The sequence below is a fragment of the Eretmochelys imbricata genome, chromosome 1 (assembly GCF_965152235.1).
Source record: "Eretmochelys imbricata isolate rEreImb1 chromosome 1, rEreImb1.hap1, whole genome shotgun sequence".
Lineage (NCBI taxonomy): Eukaryota > Metazoa > Chordata > Testudines > Cheloniidae > Eretmochelys > Eretmochelys imbricata.
This window is the reverse complement of record NC_135572.1, coordinates 277,926,200-277,938,540: the sequence shown is the minus strand read 5'-3', so window position 1 is coordinate 277,938,540 and position 12,341 is coordinate 277,926,200. Positions and strand designations below refer to the sequence as shown.

At 47.9% G+C, this 12,341-nt stretch overlaps 1 protein-coding gene and 1 long non-coding RNA gene across 2 annotated transcripts in view; one reads left to right on the top strand and one right to left on the bottom strand.

Annotated features, from left to right (window-relative positions):
- LOC144273676 (uncharacterized) overlaps positions 1-12,341 on the bottom strand; it is a 118,755-nt gene that overhangs the window by 36,165 nt on the left and 70,249 nt on the right. The gene's annotated exons all lie outside the window — the stretch shown is intronic.
- On the top strand, positions 5,435-8,713 carry SOCS2 (suppressor of cytokine signaling 2). The gene is made up of 3 exons (XM_077832335.1): positions 5,435-5,845; positions 6,233-6,501; positions 8,168-8,713. The coding sequence occupies exons 2-3, from the start codon at positions 6,366-6,368 to the stop codon at positions 8,623-8,625; spliced, it is 594 nt and encodes a 197-aa protein (XP_077688461.1). The 5' UTR covers positions 5,435-5,845; positions 6,233-6,365; the 3' UTR covers positions 8,626-8,713.

Here is a 12,341-nt window from a genome sequence, read left to right as displayed (position 1 = left end):
CAGGGGTTCCATCAAAAACCTGTTCTTGGGCTGGATGTAAAACTTGCAAGGCCTGAAATTTGGCACGCCCATTTCTTAGCTAGGGCAGAGGTGGTCAAACTACAGCCCACAGGACCATCCTGCCTGGCCCCTGAGCTCTCGGCAGGGGAGGCTAGCCCCAGGCCCCTCCCCTGCTCTCCCCCTCCCCTGCAGCCTCAGCTCGCCATGCCACCAGCGCTCTGGGCAGCACGGCGGCATGGCTGGCTGCAGCCAGGCAGACAGTCCTGCCACTCTGAGTGGCATGGTAAAGGTGCGGGGAGCGGGGGAGTTGGATAAGCGGCAGGGACTCCTGGGGGGGTAGTCAGGAGACAGGGAATGGGGCGGTTGGATAGGCATGGGAGTCCAAGGGGGCCTGTCAGGGTGCGTGGGTGCGGATAGGGGTCGGGGCAGTCAGGGGACAGGGAGCGGTCAGGGTTGAAAAGGGGGTGGAGTCCTGGGGGCACGGTCAGGGGACGGGGGGGGTGGATGGGTTGGGGGTTCTAAGGGGGGCAGTCAGGGGGTGGGAAGTGGGAGGGGGCGGGGGCTAGGCTGTTTGGCGAGGCCCAGCCTTCCCTACCCAGTCCTCCATACAGTTTTGTAACACCGATGTGGCCCTCGGGCCAAAAAGTTTGCCCATCCCTGAGCTAGGGTGTTTGGTTGATTGTTACAAAAGTGGGATAAGGTGGAGGGCTGGTGGTTATAGTATTATTTAAATCAATTCTGGTAAGGAGTTGTCAAAATACAGCAAATAATCAGCAATTGTGGATGCTTGGGAAACAATACTGAACTCTTTAAGAAATATATTCCCTGGCCACGGAGCTATTCCAGTAATTGGGGGTTGTCAGAGTGCAAGGATGTTCTAGTTATGTATCCTGCACTGGGACTTTGAGGGGCAGGGATGGAAAGAATTAGGAAAGGCTCAGTTACACTGTCCATATATTCCCCTTGGTAGCTGGATAAACCTGCTTTACATCTATTTAGCAGCACAAAGCAACCCTAACCTGGCCAATAATCTGAGCGAAGGCCTCCCTCCTCCATTCATTCCATTACACAAATAAAACACTGTGCTAACCTGCCCATAAATTCAGCATAATTTTCAAGAACAAAATAAAAACATTTCCATGAAAGACACTTCATGTTTTTGCCAAAAGCTATTGCCTCCCTCCTTGATTATGAAAAAAAGAATTTTGCTTAAATGAGAAAATACACAAATAAATCCTCCAGTCTCTCACCTCTCCTCTTTGTGAGCACATCACTGAAAGCATGTCTGAAATGCCAGTGTATTCTGTTCCTGATTTTCAATAGCACTTTGAAAATATAAGTATTCTCAGTAGTACAAAAACTATGTTAATCAGTTCAACTATTGGAGAGTGCACTGGATTAAACAAGATTTGTGCATTGTAGAAAGTGTCTGGAAAAGGTTCCCAAGAGACTTCTGAAATTCATGCTTTTAATCTTTCATTGGATGAATTGGCCCTAAAAACTGACTTAACCTGTCTTGAATACTCAGAACTGCTTCAGAATATTAACTAGTCAACACACTCAAAGAACTGAAAGTTTCAGCTGTACATGTATGTGACACTTCCCCTAGAACTGTTCCCATAAAGCACAGAGACAGAAGAATACACTTTTTGGTTTAAGTTGAAATGATCACTTTAAACACCCTGTTTTGTAACAAATTAACTCTTTTTCCCTTCACATCTGTGACTCTTTGACCAGAGGAACCATAGTCAGGGAGCAGATTTTAAAATCCTTTTTCCAGTCTGCACTACTCCATGCTAAACTTTAAGAATTGCGTTTACTACTGTTTCTTTTCTCCCCTCTCTCCATTTTTCCTTTTCCTCCAATCTCTATAATTTTGTTGTGTAGGACAGGACAGACATGTATGCACCTAAAATAGCAGTGTCAAAGAAGATAAAGGGGCACCATCAGCTTGCAATCTAGACAATTTATAGAAAAGGAGTTTAATGTATATACTGTATAGTTTAACATACTGCACATGCCCCCAAATCCCACAGCTAATTTAAATGAATTGTATTTTCCTACAAAAAAGTTTTCTCTCCCCTACTCATTTTGAAAGACTCAAGCAAAAAGGAAAACAGACTAACAGATTATAGGTAGGAACAGAGAACTGTTAACTCATCCTGTCAAGCCTACAGGTAGTTATGGGGATCTCAAAACAGTCTATAAACTTAAACATGTACTGAACTACAATAATGAGGCACAAAAGTGTATTAGAGATCCTGCTGATATACTTTATATTTAATTTTTGTTCTAGCCTTTTTATAGTGATATTTGAATGAAAATAAGTTATTTACTTGTTAAAATTTTCTTTGTCCTTGTGGTTTATTCTCCATCTGAAGTCATAATTTCCTTCTTGTGATATCACAATCATTTTTACAGCAGCCAGTTGTGATTTTACAAACAGCAGATTAGGACTTCAAATGAGAAATAAATAGCAAGAGCAAAGGAAATCTTAAAATACAATTTACATACAAATGCCACTAACAAAACAAGAGAAGGTACATACAGAAAATCTGTAATAAGGGTAGCTTTTTCTCTAGGTAGGATACATTACAAAGTTTTCCAGCATGAATCAGAGTGGCTTGAAAATGTGGTCCTCATCTGAAAAGCTACCATATTAAAATAGCATTTTCCTGAGCAACAGATCCGCTCCCAGCATATTTTCAGAGACACAATTATTTTAGCAACAAAAATACATTTGCACTACTTTTTTTAAAACTCCTGTTAACAATGCAGAAGCAGCACAGTTCTGAAAGAGTGAGCTAAATCCTATTCAAGTGCTCACATCATCATCATCAGAATTGTTAACTAAGTTCCGAACTATATGGATATATTCTGATCCCCTTCACATGTGTGCAGCTGGAAACAAATGGGCTCTACAGGAGTAACAGAGAGTGAATTTGAAAACATTTGAAATTGCATAGATGAAAATAGGAGCAGAATACGGTTTTCAAAATCTTTATTACTTTATATCACTGGTGACGATGCATGAGTCAGAAAGAAGCCTGCTTGATTTTGAACTCCCATCTTGAATTTGAGATGCTAGCAGTAATTAAAACCATCTTTTTGTTCAAACTAAACAAATGTGATCTGGAATCACTGAAACTTTATGAACATGGAAGCCCATAATGCCATATTTACAGTGTCACTTTGCAAAGTAGATTTTTTCAAAGGAGCCTCATGAATTGTATGAGTGGCCAGCTAAATATTAACAATTCTCTTTGGCAACTAGCAAACTAAACAAAACTAACTCAGATCTTTCTCTCCACTTGTCCACATCCTCAACACAGCTGTTTGAAACAGTCCCCCCTTTCAGATGTTAAAGTAATTGTTTCAGGAGTTACCCCAAAAGAACTCAAAAGACATTTGACACTCCCAGAGCTTTCTCTCTGTATTGATAGTGAATCCATATGCATATTCTACCTACATTCTTTTATTCAGAAGTCATATTAATAGTAAAGTTCACATTACCTTATCACTAGACCTCACCCTTTTGCTTGCTATGCCACAAAACCTAGCAATGTTATACACATGTTTGCATCTTTCCCCGTGCCACAGATTTTGAGTTTTTTTTAAAGACACAATTAAGTCTTTTAATGGAGTCTCTAGGATTTTTTAAAAAATCTTTCTAATCCTTTATCTCATGATACCTAAAAACAATTTTCCATCCCAATTTTTCCCTCTTCTCTTGGGCAATTGGTAACATTTTCCTGTTTTGAACAGAGCTGATATTAATATGGTTATTATTTTGTTTGCTTTTAAACAATAAACAGGGTTGGTAGAAATCAATATTTATTTTATAATTTTGACAGATAATTTTTACTTTTAAGCATAATTTTTCTATTTTTATCAATTTTAAATGTTCAGAGCAGTCAGAAATTATGGTGGATCAGACAATAGGGGGGTTCAATAATAATTATTCAATGACAGTAGATGTTGAGACATAACGTTATAACTGTTAAAACACTAGCTGTCAACTCACATCAAAATATACAAACTAAATACCCTTAAATCAAACTATAAAAAGTTATCAAGCAGCATTTTTCTTACTTTGCTTATCTGTAAATTTCAGTTATTATCAAGGGAAATATTTTTCACAGGTGTCTGTCCAGAGAAATCCACATTTATCAACATTTCCAGGCAAAAATCTAATCCTTACAAGCCTCCTACCAAAACATCAACAGCCCTGAGCAATGCTGAACGGTGTTGGTTACTTAGGAGCTAATGCAAAGCCAGGGGAAGGACTACAATGCACCATTTTTGTGAGTGCCAAAAGCAGTTTACAGATTATATAAAAATGGAATAACAGCCTAGTAGATGGTTGTAATAATGAGATATTTTAGTGTCTGGATGTGTGGGGGCAGGAGTTTCAACTATAAAAACATCTGTATAAAGAGTTTCTAACTCTTGGCAAAAAGAAAAGGAGTACTTGTGGCACCTTAGGGACTAACAAATTTATTTGAGCATCACAGACACCAGTGCCAGCTTCCAGGTCCCGAGGGGAGACGGGCCTGCCCCACGTGGCTATCTCTGATGCTCAAATAAATTTGCTAGTCTCTAAGATGCCACAAGTACTCCTTTTCTTTTTGCAGATACAGACTAACACGCTGCTACTCTGTAACTCTTGGCAGTGCCCCTTTAAGCACCTCATGGGCCTGAGACTGATTTCCCCAAAGGAAACGCCGGAGCACTTTTATTACTGCGCAAGGAAGGCTCAGGTGCCGCTACAGCTCCCGAGTCCCGACTTTCCCTGGGAAAAAGAAACAACATCAAGCGTACAGAGAGGCTGGGACGCCCAACTCCTGAGGCGTGCAGGCAGGGCGAGGTTCCCCACAGGTGAGGGCGACCCGCTTGCTGCGGGAGTCTCTCCAGAAGCGCCACCCGGCTCTTGAGGAGGGACCCTGTTTTGTATCCCGAAAAGCAAGGATTGCGCCGGGCGGAGAAGAGGGTTTCCGGGGTCAATCAGCCCAGGGACAGAGGGAATAGCTAGTATGTGCGGGCTGCAGCCGGCCATGCGACGCTGGGGCAGACGGCGTGGGAGGGCGGCTCGACCCTACAGCGGCACCTGGCCCTGGGCTGCGTCCGCCAGCCACACGGCGATCACAGCAGCCGCCTGACGCGCTGCCTCGCCCGCCGACCCCAGCCTATCCTCCTCGACCTCCGGCCGCGCCCCCGACCGCGTGGGCCCGAGGACGGGGCTCCGCAGAGCGGCGATGCGCCGGGGTAGGGAGGATTCACTAGCCTTGGGAGGCCGGCCCCGGCCCCTAGCACGGGCCAGAAGGGTCCGCGTCGTACCCCAGCCGGGTGTGTCCCCTGCCGGCCCTGCGGGGTGGGAGGGGCGGCTGCTGGGGCTGCTCCACGCCTGGCAGCGGCGGCAGCTCCGGCCCGACTCCCCTTCAGCGTGGAGGCGCCAGAGCTGGCGCTGTCACATGATGCGGTTCCTGGAAAGTTCCTGGAAAGCAGCCTGTGCAGTCACCAGCGCGGAGAGGCGGGGGGCGCCCTGGGCTGAATACGTGCACGCGGCCCCGCGCTGCCCGGGGGCGGCACGAGCCAGCTCCCCTTAGCAGAGGCCTGCGCGGTGCGGGAGACAGGGGCTCCCCGTCCGCCTCCCGCTTCCGCGCGCGCGGTTCGCCCTGGGGGCCCTGCCCGGCGGGGCGCCGCCTGCTCTGCGCAGTAACAGCCCAGAGAATAAGAGCAACCTGCTTGCCCCCCCCCCCTGAGCCCGCCTGGCGGCCCCCACCTGGCTTCTTCTCTCCAAGTCCCCCCGCCCGGCTACTGACCCAGGGACGCTGGTGAGGCGAAGGTAAGAGCCGGGCTCGGTTCCCCAGACGCCTTCCTCTGCGGCCGCCCGGCTCCGGCCGCGCCAGGCGGTTTTGTTGGCTGGGCCGCGTGTTCCTCGACAGCAGCAACGGCGGCGGCGCCCTGGCTGGAGCGAGGCGGCCCCTCCGCTCCTTCCCCGCGCTGCGGACTCGGCCCCTCGGCTCGAGCTGCGCCCCCGGGGCTCCTAGCCAGGTCCGCCGCCCGGCGGGAGGTGAGTCTCCGCGCCGAGTGGGGGGCTGCCCCGTTTGCCTGCGGGCGGCTCCTTCCCCTGCTGGGCGCGGGCCGAGGTCGCTCCGGCACTCGGGAAGCGGGCGCGGGGAAGCGCGGGCTGGGGCTCGGCGGTAAATCTCGCTCTCCTCTCCGCTTGCAGGCTACGGCGGGCGAGCGCGGCCGGGCGCCCCGGGCAAGGGGCATGTCCGAGCGGCGTTGAGAGCCGGGCGCCGCGGGGCTGGAGCGGAGTCTTCCCGGGCTGTCACCGGCGGGTGACTTCTGCCTCCCCGCAAATGACTCTGCGCTCTTCCGAGTCCTCGGATGGTGCGGAGCGGGCCGGGGCCGAGTGGCGGGGTCCCGGGGCTGAGGTGACTGAGAGGGCGGCGGCGGAGCGCCTGGCCGCGGCCATGGAGGAGCTGAGGCGGGCAGGTGAGCGAGCGAGCGAGGCGGGGGGACAAGCGCTTTTCCCGGGGAATCGGCCGGGCACATGCATCGCGGCTGAGCCGGGCGACCGCAGGGCTTGGCCCCGGGGCACTTGTCTGCCGCCTGGGGAGGCGGAGGTAGCCGCGGCGTGGAGGTGCCTCAGCCTATCGCTGCCCCTTGCAGAGCCGGGCTTGCTTCCCCGGGAGTCTGGGCAGGCGGGCGGCCGGTGGGAGCGTCCCGTATCTCCCTCAGTGGCAGATAAGCTGCCTACTAGCCCAAAGGCTGGGTCACATCCCCATCTTGGCAGGGGCTGGCTTCGCTGCCCTCCCCTCCGACTCCGCGGGCAGAGATGCCGCTTCCTCCGGCTAGCCCCGGCCCGATCAGCCTCTGCGCCAGATGGCGGGGCGCGGGAGACTCGCGAGGAGTCGCCTTGCCCAGGCTCCCTTCCCTCGGGCTGCGGGCGGACTAGCGATTTGTAGCAATGTCGTGCTGATCCGCTCGCCATTGGGTCACCCAGCGCTGCGCGCCTTGGAACCACGTCGCTTTTAACTGCTCGTAAAAAATTTTTTTTTGTTTTGCTGCGGTGACTGCTTCTTAGAAACCAGCTCGGGGCGGGGGCTTTGTTTCTTATCTCTCTGTCTTTAGGTAGAGGAGAAGGAAGAGACAAAACCTCAGTTCTATACGCAGCAATGAACGGGGGAGGAAACTAATCCAATTGTAGATTACTGGGTTTCTATTTTAAAAATAAATAGAAAACTTTTTTAAAAAAATCCTCTAACTTCAAGTTGCCTGTTTTGGAAAGATGGTATCTGGAGGGAAAACTACTCTTACAAATTCTCTGTGACAACCATCTTTTTTGTTAAAGATGGCTTCACTTTATATATAAAAATTAAGCCTTAATAAAATCATGAAACACTTAAATTGCATTGTTATCCCAGATGGAATTCAGAATTACTGTCCAGGGAAAAATAAATGGTTAAAAATAGTATCAAACTTGAATTTCCCAAAGTCCAGAAGAGTTTAGCTTAGCCCTCTGAAATTCCCATACACTTTTTTTAAAAACCTCTTCAGTTATATTTATATCACTCAAATGTGGAAAAGGAAAAATAGCTCATCATACAGCTGTAGAAATTATTGTTTTTTAAAGTGAAGGATACTTGTAGGTCACAGGACAATCAAAGGCATTACAAAATGCAAGATTTTTATCTTCATTAGACTGCCAGAATGGAAGCCTTGTCTCTCAACATGGATTTCCTCTTACTTGTACTGTCTTATTTCTAATTAATACAGATATCATTTGACTAATAAGCTAACCAGAATTATTAAAAGTAGTATCATTCTTGACTTCAAGCATTTATGTAGTTTGATATGAACTTATTTGGGATGTTGTACACAGGATGGTATATGATGGTTTCCCCCATAGTTGTCAGCAAATTTTGAAATCTAATACTTATTCACACAGGAATACACATGGAAATAGTGACCTGACAGGGTCATGATGACACATTGTACAATAAACTAAGTTAAATATTTAATAGACATTCTAGGATGCTTGCTTCTTGGCAAGTTATAGTACTTTTTCTAGTGATAAAGGAAACAAGATACTATAAAAACTTTTTGCAATTTTTGTGTGGAGAAAAAACAACAACCAACCTTCTCCCTCTTCTAACAGGGTGGTACTGGGGCAGTATGAATGTTGCTGAAGCCAAAGAGAGATTACAGGATACTCCTGAAGGTACTTTCTTGGTTAGAGACAGCTCCCATTCGGAGTACCTACTGACTATCTCAGTAAAAACATCAGCTGGACCAACCAATCTGCGTATCGAGTATCAAGACGGCAAATTCAGACTGGACTCCATTGTATGTGTCAGATCTCGGCTTAAACAATTTGATAGTGTGGTCCATTTGATTGAATACTACGTTCTTACATGCAAGGATAGAAAAACTGGGCCTGAAACTCCATCAAATGGAACAGTGCATCTTTATTTGAACAAACCTCTATATACTTCAACTCCATCTTTGCAACATCGCTGTAGAATAACTATAAACAAATGTACAAATAAGATCTTGGAACTGCCTTTACCAACAAGATTAAAAGAGTACTTGAAAGAGTATCAATACCAGGTATAAATATCTTTTCTAAATATGTCTCACATAGAGTAACTTTGAATGCAACTATTAAGATCAGCCAAAGAACTGAGTATCCAGCTGTACAATTCAGCATGGAATTTATTATTAAAATAGGGTCAGTCGGGGGTGGGGGGGGGTGGGAGAAAAGGGAAGGTTTGGATTTTAAAATGCCTCCAAATAAGGTTCTGCGCAGAGCCTTCCCAAATCATATTTTTGATGGGAGTGGAGGGGGTGAGGCTGCAGTCTCTTTAACAAGGTATGTTGGCATCATATTAACTTGTGAGGACTTGGGATCCTGTCCAAAATGTAGTGTTATGTTTGAAGAAAATGGTGTAGAACACTATAATGGCCACCATTGGTACATAAAATAGCAAAGATGATACTTGTATTGCAGTAGCTCCCAGAAGCTGTAAATGGGATGAAGACCCTACTCTCATAAGTGTGTGTGTGTACACACACATGTAATTTAGACTGAGACACAGATGCATGTGTGCACACGTGTGTGTGTGTGTGTGTGTAACAGTAGGGTAATAGAAATATGTGTTTACATAGGGGAACTGGTCCACAGTTTGTTGCTCAGTCATCACTTTTATAAACAGGCAAAGGATTAAGATTATTTTAATGTCTGCTTTTTCAAATAGAAGAGAGCTTGAACAAGGACTGCCAAGACTCACTGTAAGCTAAACCTGCCCAGGTTGAAATGCTGCAAAATAAACTGGAGTTCTTGTTTTTGAGCAAAACTCCTTTATGCTACTGTCCAGACCCAATATCCACTAATCTAAAGAGACTTCAGTCTATATGACAAGAATCCCCCAACTCATGCTCCAAGGCCCACTTGAAGCATTTTTAGAGTAGCAGTTTTTCTTTTTCGTTGGGTTTTTTTTTTTTTCCTTTCTGTATTTGATTTCCTAGAAGTGCGCAAGAGTAGAGCTCTCTGATCCCATCATGCCTTCTTGATCTAACCACTGGTCTGTTTTTTGGGGAACCCTAATTCTGGAGTACCTTGGGACCAAGGCCTCATGTATGGCATGCTGGACCTGGAGATTGCTGCAAGGCTCTGTCTCCCAGTAGCAAACCAGAACATTTGGCAGCAGCTACCAAAGCACAGTCTCCCTCTATTCTGCTATTTACTTGTTTCATGTATATTTTCAGTATTTGCAGATTCACTTGTATTGAAAACCCATGACTGCACTACCGTTGTTGGCTGGAAATTTGAGTTGGGTGTGGGATAGTTTTAGCCCCAGTGGCATTTAGTGCTTTCTGTCTCCTCCCTTCTCTTCTTCTTCACCCCTGCGCGATCCATTGAGAGATGCTACTACTGCCAAAAGCAAGATCTTATGCTTGCTGATAACTAACTGCTGGTGGTGTGGTTTGTTATTGTTTTTTTGCTTTTGGCAAATGTGATATTTAATGGTCATTTGGCTTCAGGGATGCCACAGGGTGGAGGGGAGGTATTGTACTAAGTTGTGGGGGGAGGGGAAGGAGAGACTACACACTCCTAAAGATAGTCCTTACCCCCCACAAAGAATGGACCATGTGTAGAAAAGTGGATCAAACAAATTAGAGTTGTTTTGGGGAGTAGGGTTGTTAGGAGGCAACAGTAAGTTACTGACTTAGTACAATGAATGTGAGTCATGGCTTGCCAGTGACAATGGGCCAGCAGGTGTCTTGTAGGTCTCGCAGCATAGTTAGATGGGTTTTTGTTGGAGGCTTTTCTATGTATATGGGTCAGCAAAAGAGAAGGTGAAGACTGGGAATGTCAGCCAAGTGAAGGAGACAGTACCTTATTATCCTATCAATCAGCTAGGTAGGGTGGGATTAGAAGTGCTCCTTGGCAGGGCTGGATTAACCTTTTGTGGGCCCAGTGCCAAACATATTTGTGGGCCCCCATGGAGGTAATGGAGCATGGCGCGGGGAGATCAGTCCCCAGAGCGAGGGGCCAGCCAGAGGCAATGGGGCAAGCCATGGCAGGGGCGACCCTGCTCTGCCCAAAGCGAGGGCACTGTTTACAAACTGGCAGTTGCCAGATGCACAGTGGCCTGCCTAGCCCTATGCTGCCAGCATGCCCCTTCCCCTTGGGGGCAGGCCCATGCCACACCACACAGTCCCCCTGCCCAACAGCCCCGCAACTCCCTATGGCCAGAGCCCCCCCAGAACCACCCACAAATGCACAACACCACCCCTGCCCACAGCCCCACTACAACTGCCCAGCACTCTCCCTAGTGCCCTAACACAACACATCTTCCCCACCCCCTCACAGCCCAGCCCCACCCACAGCCCCCAAGAGACCCACTCCCCCACACCCTGCTTCCTGGCCACACTCACTGGTCTGCTGGGAGGCAACTGTGTCTGCCAGGCTGAGCTGGCAGCGCAGCCAAGGCTGGTCACAGGGCCGGGAATTGCTCTGTCCCTTCAGGAGAGGTGCAGTCAGCCAGGCCAGGCCTGCCCTGGCCAGGCTCTCTCGAGATGCACTTGCCTAGAGGGGCCTAGCCAAGCCCCCCCACATTGTCCTCCTGCTGCACCCTCTGCCCCCTCCCCTCCTCGGCTGAGACTGGCCAGACTTCTGCACCAGCTCAGCTCTGGGGAGACAGGAAGGGCCCCACAGGTGGTAGGAAGCAGAGAGGCAGAGGTGCACTGGGGTCCGGCCAGGGGCCTGAGAGGGGCAGGGGGTGGGGCCAGGGAGCGGAGAGGAACCCTTTGCCACCTAGCGGGCAGGCCAAGAGGAGCAAGTGGTGAGCGGGGGGGGGGGAGCTAGCGGGGTCTCGGGGCGCAGTGCAAGTGGAGCAGGCCAGGGCCCCTTCTGAGCATGGGCCCGGCTCCGTGGAGCCACTGGCGCCATTGAAATCCGGAACTGCTTCTTGGTAAAGACAAGCAGCTTGTGCTTAATGTACTGGAGGGATGTAGTGGTGGTGGATGTGATATGCTTTGAAGAAACAGCATTTTGAATAGATTTGAGGGCAAACATCCTCCCTATGAAAGCCTAGGTCAGTGGTTCTCAAACTTTTGTACTGGTGACCCCTTTCACATAGCAAGCCTCTGAGTGTGACACCCTCCACCCCCTTATAAATTAAAAACACTTTTTAAATATATATTTAACACCATTATAAATGCTGGAAGCAAAACGGGGTTTGGGGTGGAGGCTGACAGCTCAAGACCCCCCCCATGTAAGAATTTTGCAACCCCTTAGGGATCCCAACTCCCAGTTTGAGAACCCCTGGCCTAGATCTTGTCTACATTACGGACCTTAACACTGGTTCAGCTAGGCTGGTGCAAGCCCCTGGTGTAGACACAGTACACTGGTGTGACTTACCACAACTTGAAACCAGGGTTAATTGCACCAGTGCAAGCCCCACTTCATACTCATACAGTACAGCAGGCTGTGGTAAATTACATTGATGTAAAAATCCCTCATGTAGAGTTGTTCTTCGATTCTAGGGCACAATCATGAGGCAAACTTCTTAAAAAGCAGTGGGAGTAGGGTGGCTTTGTGGATTTTGCTGCAATGCTTAGAATGTTAATCTTTAAACTCATAGCTCTCTCAATTCCAAATCTGACTCTAACTGCTGTAATGTTGCCTTGAATCTGTAGTAGGCTCAAACAGACTGAATCAGCATTGCTAATCCTAAATGCTCAAAAAATGAGAATCAGAACACAAATCATGAGATTGCATTAAATCAGGAGACTTAAAAAAAAAAGTGCTGGGTCTTGTTTGCTTT

Excerpts from the sequence above, each read along its gene's own strand:
- SOCS2 (XM_077832335.1), top strand. The coding sequence starts at position 6,366 with ATGACTCTGCGCTCTTCCGAGTCCTCGGATGGTGCGGAGCGGGCCGGG. Across the intron at positions 6,502-8,167 it reads GGAGGAGCTGAGGCGGGCAG|GGTGGTACTGGGGCAGTATG; the intron begins GTGAGCGAGCGA and ends CTCTTCTAACAG.